The 21659-nt window shown below is 35.6% G+C and overlaps 1 protein-coding gene across 2 annotated transcripts in view; it reads right to left on the minus strand.

Moving 5' to 3' along the window:
* The window catches only part of HEATR5A (HEAT repeat containing 5A), a gene marked incomplete at both ends in the record, with an annotated part of 101240 nt that overhangs the window by 53294 nt on the left and 26287 nt on the right, over positions 1-21659 (minus strand). For both annotated transcript variants that reach the window (XM_079698964.1, XM_079698963.1), the window contains 4 exons: positions 1070-1179; positions 13513-13612; positions 14616-14768; positions 19757-19868. In XM_079698964.1, the coding sequence (XP_079555090.1) occupies positions 1070-1179; positions 13513-13612; positions 14616-14768; positions 19757-19868 (475 nt within the window). The remainder of the gene's footprint in view (positions 1-1069; positions 1180-13512; positions 13613-14615; positions 14769-19756; positions 19869-21659) is intronic.

Raw genomic sequence — 21659 nt, forward strand, 5'->3', positions numbered from 1 at the left:
CTAAGATAAATGAGGTAATATATACAATTTCTAGTACAGCACCTGGCATACAGAAATGACTCTTGATACAGTTTCTGAGAAAGGGCAATGTATCCACTATTTTTCCAGAGAAGTAAATACAAAATTCTTATTTTATATCAAACATTTTGCTAGGTACATTTGTGAACCAGGGAGAGAGGTGGTAGGAACCATATCACTCACATAATGATAAAGGCCAAGACAGAAGTTACAAGTTAGTATCAATATTTTGAACTACTGTGGTATATATTATATTGCATTTATTTGCAGAATGAAGATATAAAACAATAAAAGCAGTATTTTTACAAGAAATAGATTTGAAGAAACAATCGACTTAATATGGTTGGTTGAAAATTTAAAAAAAATAGATGCTCCCATTAGAGACAACTTTAAGCTTTCACCTCTTAAAACAAGCATCTTAAGTTATTCAGTAGTAGTAGCAATGTATTTTCTTAAAACTGTATTTTAAATTTACAGGAAAAGTTTTAGAACTAATTGTAAAGTGGGGGCAAGTTTATTTTACCAAATGCAGTATTCTAGTATTCCAAAGCCATCCTGGGCCTAATAAAAGCAAAACCTACATTATAAACTTAATAAAATCAATTATACCTTGGTATACTGTTCAAAATTAAACTTCTATCTGGGCAGAGTTAAGAATTGAATAGTGGAAGGAAATGTATACAATAGATAACCACTCTAGAAGGAAACTAGGAGTGGCCAAATTTCTAATAGATTTGCACTATATATTCTGCAGAAAACCCTGGAGTAGAATCAAGACCAATCTTTGTGACTCATTCTCTCCCACACAGTGAAACTAGGGACTTTTTCTCAGAAGAGAGAACACAGCAAGAAATGAAGAAGTAGTTTTTTTTTTTTTTTTAATGTATTTTATTTACTATAAAATCATGAACACATGGGTTAAGACTGAACTCCCTAAACCTCCTAGAAACAAAGCACTAAATAACTGCCATATAATTCATTTGTTCAGGTATTACTTTCCAGGCACTGTGTTAGCCACAAACAGTAAAACATTTTGGTGTAAGGCACATACCTTCATAGGTTTCAGGAGGTAATAAAATCAACAATTCATAAAGCCTCTGTCTATAAACTACTGATGATGTTTTCAAAGGACTTCCGTATGTTTTTAGTATTGAAGAAAGCCTAAAGTAAAAGAAAAAACACATCTTAAGTGTGTAAGTTATACAACAACGTATAAATATTCAACATGTCGACATATAAAGTAGCTATATATAATTAGTGAACATTAGCGCTGCTTTTATTATTTTTTATAATGTGTGACTTTAAGTTAAAAGAGGAGTTATAAGCGTCACACATAAAAACTATTTTGCTTTTCTACACACTTCATAAAACTATATATTCAGCTAAGATTTCTAAGGCTGTATCTTATCTAGAAGCTGCAACTCTTACTAAACTCCAAATTTTACAACATTGCATTTGTGAAAAATAAAGTCTATTACATAGAAAAGGAACAGGCCAAAGAAACAAACAAATTGAAGACACAAATACCTAGAGAAAAATTCAAGTGTCTGTCAGAAACTTGATCTGGAATGTGATCACCAAATAAAAATGAATCATCAAAATACACAAAATCATAAAACAAATTCTCTTTTAATAAAGCACAAGCTAAGCCAATGTTTCCCTAAAAGTTCCAGTCACAAAATCTCTTAACACTTCCTGTCTTCACTCTCTTCTTTCATGTTCATGTACTTTTTAAAAATCTTCTATTCATTCTCACTACTGGTATTAAGACATCATTTTACTGATATTCATTCAACTAACAAATATTTATTAAAGGATTACTACTCTTTGCTAAGGTACCATGTTATCAACTGGTGTACAGTTTTCATCTCCTATAGCAATACAGAAATTGAATGGAATTACTTTTGTTGTGCCACTGGAATAAATCCACTATGCTGTCATGGAATGAGGTTTCCAGGTACTCTAAGAAATTCTGGCAATGTTTATTCATTTGTATTTTCTAGAAAAATACCACTTGCTTTTACTCGTTTCTAGATGAAAAGAGAGTTATCTTTGACTTGTCATTTTACTAAAGAAAAAGTTGGTTCCATTTTTTATCTTTCAGGTTAGTAAACAACATTTATAAAACCTGGGTAGAAGTTTTTTAGTTATGAAAGTTAAGAATAAATCCACTGTAATTTTGTATTTCTCTAAAACAAGACTGGAAGAATTACAGCTGACATATGAAAACTATTTAAATCATATTGACAAGACATTAAGAAATTACAAATTATATTCTTAAAAATCCTGCAACATTCATTTAGTTTAAATACAACAGAATTTAGTCTAGAGGGTTGTTTGCATGTGTGTGTTTAAAGAAAGTAAGATGTATACAACAAAATAAGAATTTAGGAAAGCATTCCTAGGGGTTTCTGCTTCTATAAGTAGGGCAGATTAGAGTCTCTGAAGGGCCTTCCTCTATAAATACACTTAAATCCTGGATAAAAGATAATTAGCATTGCTAGACTTGAAGAAAGGGACTTTTCCAAGGCTTAACTCCCACCCCACCAAACAAACAAACATAAAATGCATGAAACAAAACATGAGCTAAAATCAGAGTGGGAACACCAATACCAATACCAACAAAAGAACTTCAATTGAGCTTGTGCCCCTGGCAAGGTAGTGCTGATAAATGCGATCTCCTGAAGGTAGTTTAAATGGTCCCAGGTCCTGGAAGAGGCAAAGGCCTATTGAATTAAACCCAGCTAAAGAGAAAATTAGTGAACTGGAAGAGACAGCAGAATAAATCACCCAGAAAACAGCAGAAAGAAAAGGAAAAAAAAATATTAGAAAAAGATTAAGAGACATGGAAGACAATACAAAAAGACTGAAAATTTGTTTAATCACAGCTCCAGAAGGAAAGTTTAACAAGAACAGAAAACAGGCAATATTTGAAGAGATAACAGCCACTTTTCCAGAACTCCTGAAAGACATGAATCCAACAAAATATACAGCAAATTGGATAAAGAAATTCACAAACTTCCAGTTTAAAGCAGAAATTGTGAGATTCAATTTTTTTTTTTTTTTTTTTTTTTTTTTTGCGACACACGGGCTTCTCACTGTTGTGACCTCTCCCACTGCAGAGCACAGGCTCCGGGCGCACAGGCTCAGCGGCCATGGCTCACGGGCCCAGCTGCTCCGCGGCATGTGGGATCCTCCCGGACCGGGGCACGAACCTGTGTCCCCTGCATCGGCAGGCGGACTCTCAACCACTGCGCCACCAGGGAAGCCTGAGATTCAATTTTTAAGAACTCCAATTATATGCAGTTTATGATACACCTAAAAACACAGTGACATGGAAAAAGACATACCACACATATAATACTGTAAACATTAGACTTTAATCAAAAAGTATTACTAAGGATGAAGACAGTTATTGTATAATAATAAAAGATTCAACTCATCGGGAAGATATAACTACTTTCTCAAAATATGAAAAAAGAAACATAAAACTTTGGAGAAAAACTGATAAACCCAATATCACAGTGGAGGAGTTTAACACATCACTCTCAATTAATGATAGGTTAAACAGAGAAAAGGTTAATGAAAATAGATGGAACAATGTGACTAAAAGAACAACATTTGCATAGAGCAAGTCTCAACAAATTTAAAAGGACACGTAACATACAGATCATATTCACTAAGTACAATGCAATTACGTTCACAATCAGTAACAAAACTGCAAGCTAAAAACTGTTGCATACATTCAGAAACTTAAAAAGATACTTTTGAACAACTTCAAAGAAATTATAATGAAATTTTAAAACACATAAAATGGAAAAAATAGAAATAATACATTTCAATACTTGTAGAATTCAGCAACTGGACCCTTACAGGGAAAATTATGGCCTTAGCTTATATTAAAAGAATTAAAAGAAATTCAGTGAGCTAAGCATTCAAATTAAGCTGTCAGAAGAAGAACAAGAATTTAAGAAAATGGGAATAATAACGAGCAATAATTAATGAAATAGAAAACAAGTTCAAGTTTCGTTCACAATGGCGGAGTAGAAGGACGTGTGCTCACTCCCTCTTGTGAGAGCACCGGAATCACAACTAACTGCTGAACAGTCATCGACAGGAAGACACTGGAACTCACCAAAAAAAGATATCCCACATCCAAAGGCAAAGGAGAAGCTGCATGAGATGGTAGGAGGGCACACTCACAATAAAATCAAATCCCATAACCGCTGGGTGGATGACTCACAAACTGGAGAACAATTACACCACAGAAGTCCACCCATGGGAGTGAAGGTTCTGAGCCCCACACCAGGCTTCCCAACCTGGGATCTGGCAACGGGAGGAGGAATTCCCAGAGAATCAGACTTTGAAGGCTAGCGGGATTTGACTGCAGAACTTCAACAGGACCGGAGGAAACAGAGACTCCACTCTTGGAGGGCACACACAAAGTGGAGTGCACATCAGGACTCAGGGGGAAGGAGCAGTGACCCCACAGGAGACTGAACCAGACCTACCTGCTAGTGTTGGAGGGTCTTCTGCAGAGGCAGGGGGTGGCTGTGGCTCACTGAGGGAACAAGGACACTGGCAGCAGAAGTTCTGGGAAGTACTCCCTGGCATGAAGCCTCCCAGAGTCCGCCATTAGCCCTAGCAAAGAGCATGTAGCCTCCAGTGCCGGGTCACCTCAGGCCAAACAACCAACAGGGAGGGAACGCAGTCCCACCCATCAGCAGACAAGCCGATTAAAGTTTTGCTGAGCTCTACCCACCACCAGTTCCTCCCATCAGGAAGCTTGCACAAGTCTCTTAGATAGTCTCATCCACCAGAGGGCAGAGAGCAGAAGGAAGAAGAACTACAATCCTGCTGCCTGTGAGACCAAAACCACATTCACAGAAAGACAGAGAAAATGAAAAGGCAGAGGACTATGTACCAGATGAAGGAACAAGATAAAACCCCAGAAAAACAAATAAATGACGTGGAGATAGGCAACCTTCCAGAAAAAAAATTCAGAATAACGATAGTGAAGATGATCCAGGACCTCGGAAAAAGAATGGAGGCAAATATCGAGAAGATGTAAGAAATGTTTAACAAAGACCTAGAAGAATTAAAGAACAAACACCTAGAGGAATTAAAGAACAAACAAACAGAGATAAACAATACAATAAATGAAATGAAAAATACACGAGAAGAAATCAATAGCAGAATAACTGAGGCAGAAGAAAGGATAAGTGACTGGAAGACAGAATGGTGGAATTCACTGCCATGGAACAGAATAAAGAAACAAGAATGACAAGAAATGAAGACAGGCTAAGAGACCTCTGGGACAACATTAAACACAACAACATTCACATTATAGGGGTCCCAGAAGAAGAAGACAGAGAGAAAGAACCCGAGAAAATATTTGAAGAGATTAAACTTCCCCAACATGGGAAAGGAAATAGCCACCCAAGGCCAGGAAGCACAGAGAGTCCCATACAGGATAAACCCAAGGAGAAACATGCTGAAACACACAGTAATCAAATTGACAAAAATTAAAGACAAAGAAAAATTACTGAAAGCAACAAGGGAAAAATGACAAATAACATACAAGGGAACTCCCATAAGGTTAACAGCTGATTTCTCAGCAGAAACTCTCCAAGCCAGAGGGAGTGGCATGGTATATTAAAAGTGATGAAAGGGAAGAACCTACAACCAAGATTACTCTACCCGGCAGGCATCTCATTAAGATTAAACGGAGAAATCAAAAGGTTTACAGACAAGCAAAAGCTAACAGAATTCAGCACCACCAACCCAGCTCTACAACAAATGCTAAAGGAACTTCTCTAAGTGGGAAACACAAGAGAAGAAAAGGACCTACAAAAACAAACCCAAAACAATTAAGAAAATGGTAATAAGAACATACATATCAATAATTACCTTAAATATGAATGGATTAAATGCCCCAACCAAAAGACATAGGCTTGCTGAATGGATACAAAAACAAGAGCCATATATATGCTGTATACAAGAGACCCACTTCAGACCTAGGGACACATACAGACTGAAAGTGAGGGGATGGAAAAAGATATTCCATGCAAATGGAAATCAAATGAAAGCTGGAGTAGCAATATTCATATAAGGTAGACTTTAAAACAATGTTACAGGAGACAAGGAAGGACACTACATAATGATCAAGCGATCAATTTAAGAAGAAGACATAACAATTATAAATATATATGCACCCAGGGGCTTCCTGGTGGTGCAGTGGTTAAGAATCTTCCTGCCAATGCAGGGGACATGGGTTTGAGCCCTGGTCTGGGAAGATCGCACATGCCACGGAGCAACTAAGCCAGTGTGCCACAACTACTGAGCCTGCGCCCTAGAGCCCATGAGCCACAACTACTGAAGCCCACATGCTCAGAGCCCATGCTCCGCAACAAGAGAAGCCACTGTAATGAGAAGTCCACACACTACAATGAAGAGTAGCCCCTGCTCGCCACAACTAAAGCCTGCGCACAGCTATGAAGACCCAATGCAGCCAAAAAATAAAATTAATTAAATAAAAATAAGTAAATAAATAAATAAATATGCACCCAACACAGGAGCACATCACTACATAAGGCAAATGATAACAGCTATAAAACAGGAAATCAACAGCAACACAATAATAGTGGGGGATGTTAACACCTCACTTAAACCAATAGAAAGATCATCCAAACATAAAATTAATAAGAAACACAACCTTTAAATGACACAACAGACCAGACAGATTTAACTAACATTTATAGGACATTCCATCTGAAAATAGCAGATTACACTTTCTTCTCAAGTGCACATGGAACATTCTTCAGGACAGATCACATGGTGGGTCACAAATCAAGCCTCAGTAAATTTAAGAAAATTGAAATCATATCAAGTATCCTTTCCAAACACAACGCTATGAGATTAGAAATAAATTACAGGGGAAAAACATAAAAAACAAACACATGAAGGCTAAACAATATGTTACTAAATAACCAAGACATCACTGAAGAAATCAAAGAGGAAATTTAAAAATACCTAGAGACAAAAGACAATGAAAACATGATGATCCAAAACTTACGTGATGCAGCAAAAGCAGTTCTAAGAGAGAATTTTACAGCAGTACAATCCTACCTCAAGCAACAAGAAAAATCTCAAATAAACAATCTAAACTTACACCTAAAGGAACTAGAGAAAGAAGAACAAACAAAACCCAAAGTTAGCAGAAAGAAAGAAATCATAAAGATCAGAGCAGAAATAAATGAAATAGAAACAAAGAAAACAATAGCGAAGATCAAGAAAACTAAAAGTTGTTTTTTTGAGAAGATTAACAAAATTGATAAACCTTTAGCCAGACTCATCAAGAAAAAGAAGGAGAGGACTCAAATCAAAAGAATTAGAAATGAAAAAGGAGAAGTTACAACGGACACTGCAGAAATACAAAGCATCCTAAGAGACTACTACAAGCAACTCTTTGCCAATAAAATGGACAACCTGGAAGAAATGGATAAATTCACAGAAAGGTATAACCTTTCAAGACTGAACCAGGAAGAAATAGAAAATATGAACAGACCAATCACAAGCAATGAAGTTGAAACTGTGATTAAAAATCTTCCAACAAACAAAAGTCCAGGACCAGATGGCTTCACAGGTGAATTCTATCAAACATTTAGAGAAAATCTCACACCCATCCTTCTCAAACTCTTCCAAAAATTGTAGAGGCGGGAACACTCCTAAAGTCATTCTACGAGGCCACCATCACCCTGATACTAAAACCAGACAGAGATACTATAAAAAAAGAAAATTACAGACCAATATCACTGATGAATACACATGCAAAAATCCTCAACAAAATACTAGCAAACAGAATCCAACAACACATTAAAAGGATCATACACCATGATCAAGTGGGATTTATCCTGGGATGCAAGGATTCTTCAATATATGCAAATCAATCAATGTGATACACCATATTAACAAATTGCAGAATAAAAACCATACGATCATCTCAATAGATGCAGAAAAAGCTTTTGACAAAATTCAACACCCATTTATGATTAAAAACTCTCCAGAAAGTGGGCATAGAGGGAACCTACCTCAACACAATAAAGGCCTTATATGACAAACCCACAGTGAACATTGTTCTCAGTGGTGAAAAAATGAAAGCATTTCCTCTAAGATCAGGAACAAGACAAAGATCCACTATTATTCAACATAGCCTTGGAAGTTTTAGCCATGGCAATCAGAGAAGAAAAACAAATAAAAGGAATCCAAATTGGAAAAGAAGAAGTAAAACTGTCAGTGTTTGCAGATGACATGATACTATACATAGAAAATTAGCCTAAAGATGCCACCAGAAAACTACTAGAGCTAGTCAATTAGTTTGGTAACATAACAGGATGCAAAACTGATGCACAGAAATCTCTTGCATTCCTATACACTGATAACAAAAAATCAGAAAGAGAAATCAAGGAAACACTCCCATTTACCACTGCAACAAAAAGAATAAAATACCTAGGAATAAACCTACCTAAAGAGGCAAAAGACCTGTATGTGGAAAACTGTAAGACACTGATGAAAGAAATCGAAGATGATACAAACAGATGGAGAGATATACCATGTTTGTGGATTGGAAGAGTCAATATTGTGAAAATGACTATACTACCCAAAGCAGTCTACAGATTCAATGCAATCCTTATCATATTACCAATGGCATTTTTTACAGAACTAGAACATAAAATCTTAAAATCTGTATGGAGATACAAAAGATCTCAAATAGCCAAAGCAAATTTGAGGGAAAAAAACAGAGCTGGAGGAATCAGACTCACTGACTTCAGACTATACTACAAAGCTACAGAAATCAAGACAATATGGTGCTGGCACAAAAACAGAAATATAGATCATCGGAACAGGATAGAAAGCCCAGAGATAAACCCACGCACCTATGGCCAACTAATCTATGACAAAGGAGGCAAGGATATACAATGGAGAAAAGACAGTCTCTTCAATAAGTGGTGCTGGGAAAACTGGACAGCTACATGTAAAAGAATGAAATTAGAACACTCCCTAACACCATACACAAAAATAAACTCAAAATGGATTGAAGACCTAAATGTGAGACCAGACACTATAAAACACTATAAAACTCTTAGAGGAAAACATAGGAAGAATACTCTTTCACATAAATCACAGCAAGATCTTTTTTGACCCACCGTCTAGAGTAATGGAAATAAAAACAAAAATAAACAAATGGGACCTAATGAAATTTAAAAGCTTTTGCACAGCAAAGGAAACTATAAACAAGACCAAAAGACAACCATCAGAATGGGAGAAAATATTTGCAAACAAAACAACGGACAAAGGATTAATCTCCAAAATATATAAAAGCTCATGCAGCTCAATATGAAAAAAACAAACAACCCAATCAAAAAATGGGCAGAAAACCGAAGTGGACATTTCTCCAAAGACATACAGATGGCCAAGAGGCACATCACTAATTATTAGAGAAATGCAAATCAAAGCTACAATGAGCTATCACCTCACACCAGTCAGAGTGGCCATCATCAAAAAACCTACAAACAATAAATGCTGGAGATGGTGTGGAGAAAAGGGAACCCTCTTGTACTGTTGGTGGGAATGTAAATTGATATAGCCACTATGGAGAACAGTATGGAGGTTCCTTAAAAAACTAAAAATAGAATTACCATATGACCCAGCAACCCTACTACTGGGTATATACCCAGAGAAAAGCATAATTCAAAAAGACACATGCAGCCCAGTGTTCATTGCAGCACTATTTACAACAGCAATCTAAATGCCTGTTGACAGACGAATGGATAAAGAAGATGTGGTATATATATATACAATGGAATATCAGCCATAAAAAGGAACGAAATTGGGTCACTTATAGAGATGTGGATGGACCTAGAGACTGTCATGCAGAGTGAAGTAAATCAGAAAGAGAAAAACAAATATTGTATATTAACGCATGTATGTAGAACTAGAAAAATGGTACAGATGAACCGGTTTGCAAGGCAGAAATAGAGACACAGACGTAGAGAACAAATGTATCAGCAAAAGTGGGGAAAGCCAGGGGTGGGGGATCTTGGCGGGGGTGTTGGTGGGATGAATTGGGAGACTGGGATTGACATATATACAGTAATATATATAAAATGGATGACTAATAAAACCTGCTGTATAAAAAAAAATTAAATTAAAAAAAAAACCAAGTTCAACGTAAGCAAAGTTATTCTTTGTACAGGTTAATAAAACAGTTAAACCTCTCATGAGATGGATCAGGAAAAACAAAAGAGAAGGCATATTGAAAACTAATCAGGAATGGATGAAGGGACATTATAGATATAGCAGAGATTAAGACGATAAGAGAACATTAAGAAAAATTTCATGCCAAAAAATGTGAAGATGAAGATGCAATGGCAAAATTCCTGGAAACAATCTAACAAACAAGCAAATCAAACCCGCAAACCAGACCTCAAAAAGTTAAAGCAATTAAGGAAATGAAATATGTAGTTAAAAAAAAATTTCCCACAAAGAAAACAGCTGGTCCAGACTGTTTTACAGACAGGTGGTTTCATGTGACACATTATTCCAATCTCCTAAAAGCTCCTCCACAGAACTTGATGAAACATTCACCTACCTCATTCCATGAGGCTAGTATAACTGATGAAAACCTGAGGAGGGCATCCAAGAAAGAAAATTATAGGGCAGTCTCACTGATGAATATACGTGGAGAAATCCAAACATAAGCAAACCAAATCCAGAAGTTTACAAAAAAAGATAATTATTTCCAAGCTCAGTTTATCCCACGAATGCAACCAAGTAAAAAATCAGTCAATAAAATTTTTTACATTTAAGTTTTCAGATTAAACCACTTTATAAAACATCAAAACTCATTCACGATAAAAAACCAAACCAAACAAACAAAAAACCAAACCAAAACAAAATGTGGATAACTATGAAGAGGATACTTTCTTAATCTGATAAAGAGCATCTACTAAAAAGCCTGTATCAAGCATCCTTCTTATTCGTGAAACATGAGAAACATTCCCTTTCACAAGCCACTTCTCTTCAGTTTTAAGTGGTAGTCATCTAGTTAGCACGTTAAGGGGAGAGAGAGAATACAAATGAATATATGAGTAAATATCATAAAGGGAGAAATCCTAAAGAATCTACAAACAAATGCTTGATATAGGAAAATTTAGCAAGGTGGCTGGATATAAAATCAATTACATTTTTTAATACAATAGCAATAAAGAGATTATACACACACACACACACACATACACACCCATTCCCACATACTTATTTAGTAACTGCAAAGAAAAATATGAAGTATCTAGCTAGGAATAGATTTTTTTAAAGACATAAGACTTTTACATAGAAAAAATTTTATACTTTGTAAACAACCTCAACAACAGGAGAGGGATCATGTTTATGGGTATTATAGAAATACCAATTATCTTCAAGTTTATCTATAGATTCAATTTAACTTTAATTAAAATTTCAACAAGAGACAATCAATTGCCAAAAAGGGCCAAATTATGCCTAAAGATGAATAAGGCCAAAAACTTTACTCTAACAGACACTAAAATTTATTATAAAGACAATGTGGTATGGGCAAACACACAAATGGAATACAATAGAGAGCACAGAAACAGACTATGTCTATATGGCAATATAATACACAACAAAGGTGAATAGCAGTCACCAGAGAGAGGAAACTTGGATTTCTTTAGTAAAGTATGGGACAATTTGTTATCCATATTAAAAGAGGAAATGAAATTGGAACCCTACCTCACTACAAACATAAAAATAAATTCCAGATAGATTAATGACTTAAATGTGAAGGACAAAAACCTTAAACATTTTAGAGAGAAATAAAAGAAAGTATCTTTGTAACCCTGAAGAAAGATTTTTTAAATCAAAAGACAGAAAGTACTAACCAAGAAGTAAAAGATTGATAAATTTGACATTTAAATTAAGAATGTCTGTGGGGCCTGGGTTCAGTCCCTGGTTGGGGAACTAAGATCCTGCAAGCCGTGTGGCACAGCCAAAAAAAAAAAAAGCATGTCTATTAATCAAAACACAATGTTACCTAAAAATAGGTAAAGATATGCATGAATTGTGATTTCACAGAAGGGGAAATAGTGAGGCACAATAAACATATAGAATGGCACTTAAAACATCAGGAACCAGATATATAAGGTAAGATCATAACAAGATACCAATTTACACCTACTGCATTAATCAGAGTTGATGTCTGAGTAAGTGTTGGTGAAGAAGTGGACTGAAGGGTACTCCCATATACTATTGATATATATATGCAAAAATTTTGAAAAATAGTTTGGATATTTCATTGACAGGAGAGTAAACTGCTGTACATTCACACAATTAAATATTATACAGCAACCAAAAAGAATGAACAAGCTGACACATAGAGGAAGTTTAGAAATATCATGTTGAGTAAAACAAGTCTCAGAAACACTATGATACCATTTGCCTGATCAAAACCAAGCAAAACTAAACAAGGTACTGTTTAGGGAAACATGTATATGTGATACACTTTTTTAAAATGCAAGGGAATGACAACTTTAAAATTCAGGATAGTGATTACCTCTAAACTAAGGCAGAAAGAATGGTATTAGAGAGGAGCACACATATAACTTCAATAGTATCAGTGTTCTTGTCCAGGGATAGCTAAATCCGGCCCATTGCCTGTTTTTGTAAATAAAGTTTTACTGGAACACATTCATTCATTTACAGATTAGCTATGATTGCTTTTAAGCTACAGCAGAATTGAGTAGGTACAAAAGAGACTGTCTGGGCCAAAAAGCCTAAAATATTTACTCTCTGGCCCTTTACAGCAAACCTTCATTAACCTCTGTGCTAGTTGTGCTGAATTCACAGGTTTTCACTTTATTATGACACTTCATAAGCCATAATCTTAACTGTATTTTTCTGTATACATAAAATGTCATATCATTAAATACTTTTTGGAAAGACTTTCTCTAAACTGTACATTTTATTAACTGGGAAATTATAAGTGACCAGGACATAAACTGGATTTTTTTAAAAATGTAAGTCAAATGTATGAAAATATAAACAACAGAAACCTGAAACTGTTAACAAGTATCTGGTTCTTAAGAACACAGAATGGCACTAACAAACCAATAAAACGCATACCTGAAAAGGTTAACAGGCTTAATATTTAATTTCTTGGTTAAATCTGACTGTATGGAAGATACATTATCCACCAAATAACTTTCCTTCCCTTTTAATATGTACTTTTCTTTCAAGATCCTAGCCTAAAAAAAAAAAAAAAATCACATAACTAAATGTTTGCCTTCCTCTGCAAATGGAAAATCATTCACCAACCACAGAAACTTGGCATTATTAAGGTACTTAATAAGATACTACATAACTAGAGGGTAACTGATTGCTATTAAAAATTTTTATCAAGTCTAAATAGCGGATCCTTACAGAGTTAGCAAATCCACAGCGCAAGGAAGTGGTGGAAGAAGATGCTGAATTACTTCCTCAGTAAGGAGATCACCACAGTGGGAAACAAAGCTCTTGATAGCTGAAAAACAGAACAGACTTTTACTTAGCAGAGTGTAATGAACCATGAAGAAAGCATTCAATTATGGTAAAGCATTTGTATTTTTGTTAGAGGAATAAAGAAATGTGCTAAAACCAAAAAAATTCTTGAAACTCTAGTAAAATAAAAGGAAACTAGTGTCTTCTACCTCCAATCAAACTAAAAAAACAAAACAACAACAGAAAACCCCCCAAACTTCCTAGAATTACTAAAAGAGACCAACAACCAAATTAACAAAATGTTGCTTTCCTGGGATTTTACTCAGCCCTTGAGCTCAGAAGTAGCAGCTTAGACCCTCAAGTTTGCCAGTTCTACACTAGTTCTAAAGAACCAGGCTGACTTTTAAGTCAGCATGTTAGCCTTTATAGATGTTACCTGAAACACACAAGTTTTTATAAGGAGTTATTTCATATGTAGAATAAAGTGAATATTTAAAAGTTAGATTCAGTTTCAAGGAAGCACTGATTTTGGTTTTGTTTGTTTATTCATGGTATTTTTACTCCTAAAAAAGATGGTTTTTAAGAAAACGTGCTTCAAAAAAAAATCAGTGCTTCCATGTCTTTTCAGGGAACCCACATCTCCTTAAGCTCAAATTTTCATGGTGGATGCTATTTTTTTAATGGTCTATGTGTTGTAGAAGGGTATAACTTTCACATATAAAAAACTAAATGGAAACCATACTTAGTCAATGCTAATTAAATTCAACCCTAGAGGAATGAATGCCTACTTAACACAAAGCAATCTTAACATTTCTCAACTGATCGCATTATAATAAAACATGCAATCCTAAGGATAAGGACATGTAAATTTGGTTTATTACATCATACTTCTGTTATAATCACCAACTAATCAATTATGTTCAATAAAAAAAATTCCCAGAAGCAGATTTTTTCCCCCAAACTTAAATAAAACATACAAGTATATGTAAAGTTAAAGGATGGAAAACGCCAGAGGAAAAGGAGAGAAAAGACTAAACTCAACCTACCACAGAGAGCACCAGCTCGTCCTTCCAAGGTTACCTGCCATGTAAATGAATCTCCTCGGCTCTTTTCTGTTTCTAGATCTTTCGGAGACACTGGAAAGACACACTTCCACAACAGCAGAACTCGAGCAAGGTGATGACTGACAAACGCAGGACCTGTAATTTATTCAACTTGTCACTTGTAAAAGAACCCAAAGTGGTTACTCTTTAAAACCCTTCCCTCTTAAAGTAAACATATTTTAATCTACTACTGCTGGACTACTTTGTCCCTCTGGTTCCAGTGAATGTACTACTGATCAATGACTATCTGAAGGCACTAGAGTACAGAGAGGAAAAACAAGGAACTAACAGTAAAGTCTGGGCTCTGGTGTCCTCTCTCCTACTACTGCTGTGACCTCTTTGAGCCTCAATTTCTTTTAACCATAAAATGAAGCCAGAACTACCTGCAAAGGTTTGTCCTTTGCTTATCTCCAAAGGTTTGTCCAGATCCAAACAACAGAGTGTACTTTAAAGTAGCCTGAAAAACTAATGTACTATGTAAATGCCAGGTACTATTGTTCGTAACAAATAACATTGTATCCTGAAAGTAATTCTAACTTTTGATAGCAACTTTGTTCCAGGCCAAAAATCAGATGTGATACATCTAAATGGAACTTTTTTTTTTTAATATTTCAAGGCAACATTTAAGAACTGAATACACAAACCCAGTAATGAAAGGCAATGTACTGTACAATGATAGCTTTTTATAGTTGTCCTTTGGTACCTGTGGGGGATTGGTTCTAGGACCGCCCCCCCCCCCGCCAGATACCAAAATTCAAGGATACTTAAGTCCCTTATATAAAGTGGCATAGTACAATCTGTCCTCTATATCCGTGGATTTGGAACCCACGGATACAGAGAGCTAACTGTAAGTATTTGACAGCATGCAGCATTATCAGTTAAGAAAACAGAACTACGACATATAAAAACCCAAACGCACAGCTTCTCTCCCCAAGTAATATTCTTTAAAATTCTGGTGTTATCTTAAAATTCTCTTGTAGGTACTCCCTACTTCTTATTCCCATGTTCTGCCGACTGCATGCTTTTCTTCTGCAGTATGGCAGCACAGCACAGAACTGTACTGGGCTCTGAAGGAGATCACCTAGGCTAACATTCTGGCTCCATCCACTTACTAGCTGTTTAAACTTGGATAAGTCACTTAATCTTTTTGTGCCTCAATTTCCTACCTATAAGTGGGGATAACAACAGTATTTACCTCATGTGACAGTTTCTGAGGCTTATATGAGTTTATATAGAACAGTGCACCCATGATAAGAATTTATATATCTGACATTATGTAGTTATCATTCAAAACTTGTCTTATTTGCATATGAAGAGGTGACAGCATAATGGCAAAATGAAAGGGCAACAGCAAGCTAATCATTATTTTTTTTAAGCATGCAATTTAGTACATTAACAAAATAATTTCTTCATTTTTCTTCTGACTTGCTTTTTAGGAAGAGGCCCTAGGCTAATCCCTACAGCAAAATAAACCTAATTCACTCTTGCTCACTACTTTCTTCGATGAAGTAGTAATAAAAACATCCTAGAATTGGGATAAAATAAGGAAATTGGAGTAAGGCAATTAAGAATAAGTGACTGTAAGAGGTTTCACATGCACATACAGGCATACTCATATAATGGGCTGTGGAAATAGAGAAAATTCTGAATGCAAAATTTAGTCAGATACCAAAAAACAAAGTAAGGATGAAGTCACTGGGAATACCCACAGTTGACAAAAGTTCCATAAATATTTGCCATTGAACCCTTAAGATACCTCTCTAACTCAGGAGTGAACAGTGTAGCATCACTTCCCAGAGAGGTAACAAGATAATTTATTTCAGAAACACATGTAAACTAAGTTACTAAAAATGATTGTAGTAATTACAAAGTTAAAAAAATAAACAAAAGTAAGTTCATTCACGCCAAGAATAATGTTGGATCTAACAAAAACCAAACACACATTGTAGATACCTGCAAGTGAATCAAAGGTGTTGTATGTGGCATCAGATAAATTGGGAAGTATAGCAAAAAGGGGTTAAAAATGTTGGAGTTCACATTTGAGGAATGGACTTAAATGTGGTCTATATGAGTTTACATTAGTTCAGAACAGTGAATTTGTTAAAAATAATAATGAAAATTGTAAATGGGGAAGGAAATGCTGAAAATGCAAAACAGGTGTTAAAACTGCCAGGCAAAAATTAATAAAGCACTCAGACCGTCATCTAAATTCCATTTCCCACAAAATATAATCAGAGCTCCTTGGAGAACTGACTGGTTGCAAGCTGAGGCAGAAATTATTATTTTTTAAAAAATACATATACATAACTTTAATCACAGTTAAATATATACAACTATGCCAATCTCCTAGGTGCCTTCTGACCTGGGTCCTCTCTGATCCCCTCTCCCTAACATCCCACTCCTTGGAAGTAAGTCATTTCTAGAATTTTGTATCTAACTGCCCCTCATTCTAAGGCAGAAATTATGATGTAAAAGCTGGGACATCTTGTCATGCCAAAAATAAAGATGTTATCCAAGAACACTAGTTTCATATGAACCAACTACTAGGGGCTCCCAATGACTAAAGATGAAACAATTTGAAGATCAAAGAATAATGACTGCAATGTTGTTGGTGGGAATGTAAATTGGTGCAGCCACTATGGAGAACAGTATGGAGGGTCCTCAAAAAACTAAAAATAGAACTACCATATGACCCAGCAATCCCACTACTGGGCATATACCCTGAGAAAACCATAATTCAAAAAGACACATGCAGCCCAGTGTTTATTGCAGCACTATTTACAATAGCCAGGACATGGAAACAACCTAAGTGTCCATCGACAGATGAATGGATAAAGAAGATGTGGCACATATACACAATGAAATATTACTCAGCCATAAAAAGAAATGAAATTGAGTTATTTGTAGTGAGGTGGATGGACCTAGAGTCTGTAATACAGAGTGAAGTTAAGTCAGAAAGAGAAAGTATGCTAACACAGGGGCAGGACAGGAATAAAGATGCAGATATAGAAAATGGACTTGAGGGGGCTTCCCTGGTGGCGCAGTGGTTGGGAGTCCGCCTGCCGATGTAGGGGACACGGGTTCGTGCCCCGGTCCAGGAAGATCCCACATGCCGCGGAGCGGCTGGGCCCGTGAGCCATGGCCGCTGAGCCTGCGCGTCCGGAGCCTGTGCTCCGCAACGGGAGAGGCCACAACAGTGAGAGGCCCGCGTACTGCAAAAAAAAAAAAAAAAAAAGAAAATGGACTTGAGGACACGGGGAGGGGGAAGGGTAAGCTGGGACGAAGTGAGAAAGTAGCACTGACATATATACACTACCAAATGTAAAATAGATAGCTAGCGGGAAGCAGCCGGATAGCACAGGGAGATCAGCTCCATGCTCTGTGACCACCTAGAGGGGTGGGATAGGGAGGGTGGGAGGGAGATGCAAGAGGGAGGGGATATGGGAATATATGTATACGTATAGCTGATTCACTTTGTTATACAGCAGAAACTAACATAACATTGTAAAGCAATTATACTCCAATAAAGATGTCAAAAAAAAATAATGACTGCATTCAATTGAAACATATAAACATACAAAAATCTATGAGTTTATAAAGATATCTAAAAGCAAAACCTCACTGATACCCTTTGAAAATTACTAGCAACCAGTAACACATTCTAAAAATTGATAACAAAGTGAAAGAATCATGCATTAAGAAAAAAAAGCCCAAGAAAACAGCAAATTAAATAAAACATCAACTTAATTTTTATTCCTTTTTGGTATATTGAATATGAATGTGCATTAAAACATGATGTACTAATCTCTTTTACAAAGGAGAAAGGATCTCTTGTAGTCTTCTTCCAATGGGATTACCCTGTTTTGAAAGCTTTTGTTCATTAAAATATTGCCATTTATTAAGTAGTTTATCTTCCACTTTAATTAACCAAGAATATCAATACAGCAGGCATGAAACACCTAGCCAAAAGCAAATAAAATCTTGACCACATTATTCCCATCACATTGTGAAATCATGATCTATGCCAGGGGCCAACAAACATTTTCTATTAAGGCCCATGCAGTAAACATTTTTGGCTTTGAAAGCCATACTGTCTCTATTGCAGTTACTCAATTCTGCCACTGCAGTGCCTAAAGGCTATACACAATATGTAAAGAAGTGATTATAGTTGTACTCTAATAAAAAGTTTGTTTATGCACACTGAAAACTGACTATCATATATTTCTCATGTATCACAAAATATCCTTTTTGTTTTTAAACTATTGAAAACATAAAAACCATTCTTAGCTCACAGGCTGTATAAAACAGGTGGCAAGCCAGATTTGGCCCATAGGTTGAACTCAGATCTAGTCCAATAAATCTCTTTAATCATCTCAAAAACATTACTTAAAGTGGCTCTTCATTTATGATTATTTTAATTAAGCTCCTTTTAGATCAAATTAGTTCAGAGGTGTCAAAATGATTTATTGGTCAAATCCATCTAGTTTCATATCTTAGCAGTAAACCACACAACTATGCAAAGAGACTTAAACTATAGCTTTAATAAAGTAATAAAATAGAGTTTTAAAGTTACAGGATGTAAATATAATAGTCATGATCATAAAATAATTACTGATTTTTAATAAATGTAATTTAAACATGCCTTATCCCTGTCAATGTAACTACCTTATTAGTATCACCAATTCTCAGAACAGCTACAGAATTGGATTCATGGGCTATCGCATGTTCTCTTGCCTAACCTTATATTGTAGAAAATTTTTTTTCTGAAGGTAGATGGGAATGATTTTGGGAAAAGCCAGACTCATTCAGAGTTAAGCGTGAAAGTTGATCAAATTGGCTTATCCTACTTAAGGCTCATAAATTGGTCTTGAAGAGAATTTCATATAAGGACATCTGAAAACATTCTGAGGACTGGAGTAAATAAGTATATGGCTTCCTAAGGTGACTGCTAAGAGAAAAACGTTTATGTGGATATTTAAATTCTGGTATATATTAAGTGAGTCTTGTCAAATCATACATTAGAATATTTATGCTCAGAAAACACCAAGCAGTCTGTAGTTATGTAAACCCTCCATAAGACTTACCTAAGGTCATCAGGGCAGCAATCAACAACCATCCAGCTTGTGTGCGCTGAGTTGAAAGGCGACTGTTTTGAGCAGCAGAACATAGCAAATCCTCTGCTAATGTCATAATAATCTATTGACGTATAGAAGAACAAGGTAAAAAAAAAATGTATATCAGTTTATAGGTTACTGGACAAATGACAGCAACTAATTATAACAATCTCTTGAAAAATTAACTCTTACACATAATAAATGTCCACGATAAAAGACTGTCATTCACGTAGACTATATTATAGGACAATGTCGTACATGAAACTAAAAAAAGTAACTTTTCAAGGATAAATTATAGGTTGTATAATAAGTATACAATAGGTATATTAGGTTGTACACAGCAACCCTATAATTCTTTGTGGAGTATATGTGACAACATTGTACAACCGTTCAAGTTTCGCTGTATAAAATTTGAACTTACTTTTAGTTTTAAGCCACCATCTTCATAGATCTGTAATTACTAGAGGAAGTTTCATTACAGGACTCTCTCCTTTTAAAATTTTGCACACTACTTTGATACCTGAGTGGCTGATAATAGTCTTTCCCGAGGCAATATACTATATAACCACAGTTAAAAGTACTCAATAATCACACAATGAAGTAGCTTCACAGTAAAGGGGGATTAATTAAAATGTTATATTTTAGAAGTCTAAGAAATAGTTCTAAAACAACACAGAGGAAAAACTAGATATTTCACCTTTATGGATAATGCATGCTTATAGAGTGCAAATGCCGACAGGCATCTAACATGTCTAAGAAAACATCTCTGTAACCAATCACCTCTAGAAGAGCAGCAAATATTGTCAGTTGGCACATACCTCTTCTAAAGAGGAAGGCTAGCATATTTTTAAACAACCAACCAACTTACTACTAACTTAGGACTGCTTGCAGCCTCTACTTGTCTCCCACCCTTTAAAAAGGGTAGGGACAAAACAAACAAAGCCTGTCTACCTAAATTAATAAGATCTGAGGACATTAAATTTAATTAATACATGCAATGGCAATTCTTTGATTAGCAAGATGTGATGTGTTAGTTTAGAATATAACTAAAATAATAAATTTAACTGAATAACATCACCTCCCGAAGTTGCCGATCACCTTATCCCAAAGGCATTGGCAATATTCAAGATAATTTAAGAATTTTTGAAGTAACAGTGTATTTGTCTGCAAAGCCTAAACTGCAGAGAATATACCATAATATTCATTAATAATGACGTGGAGGGACAAGAAAAAAGAAAGGAACAATGGTGATTTAAAAAAAAATTCTTATGTGTGTGAGGCCCAGATTATGAGGACTTTTCACTGTCAAACAATATTCTCTGACAACTGACAATTCCTATTCAAAAAGAAACAAAATTCCCATACCACGCTTTGCCTATTTTGTGTTTTATATTTGATTAACAAAATTTCTTTAGTTCTCTTTACAATTCTTTGTACATTAAAACTGGGTTATTTACTTTCTAGGTTCTGTATCATTTATCTTTCTGAGAGTGCTACACGCAAAAGCCATTATTTTTCAGTAGCAAAGCAATTTGTCATCATTATGAGCTCCTGGTGTTTTACATGTTTACTATGTTTCTATCCATTGTTATCATTATTTTTTTGGATGCACACATTATCCCATCTTTGGTCGGGGGAGAGTCTAAAGTTACCTCCTGCATCCTTTTAAAATGAACACAGGCTCTGATGACTTCCTTGCTTTCCGGCATGACAAGATATTCCAGGCTTATACTGTGCATTTCCTGCCCCAGATCTAGAACCAGCCATTCCTTCAGGGGGCCCTAATTCCTTTTTGGTCGGAAATGGTATTTAGGGCCATAATCTGGGCACTAGGGGTGTTTCCTGCTACCGGGTTGCCATTGCTTTTATGTCT

Source organism: Hyperoodon ampullatus, assembly GCF_949752795.1.
Source record: "Hyperoodon ampullatus genome assembly, chromosome: 3".
Classification (NCBI taxonomy): Eukaryota; Metazoa; Chordata; class Mammalia; order Artiodactyla; family Ziphiidae; genus Hyperoodon; species Hyperoodon ampullatus.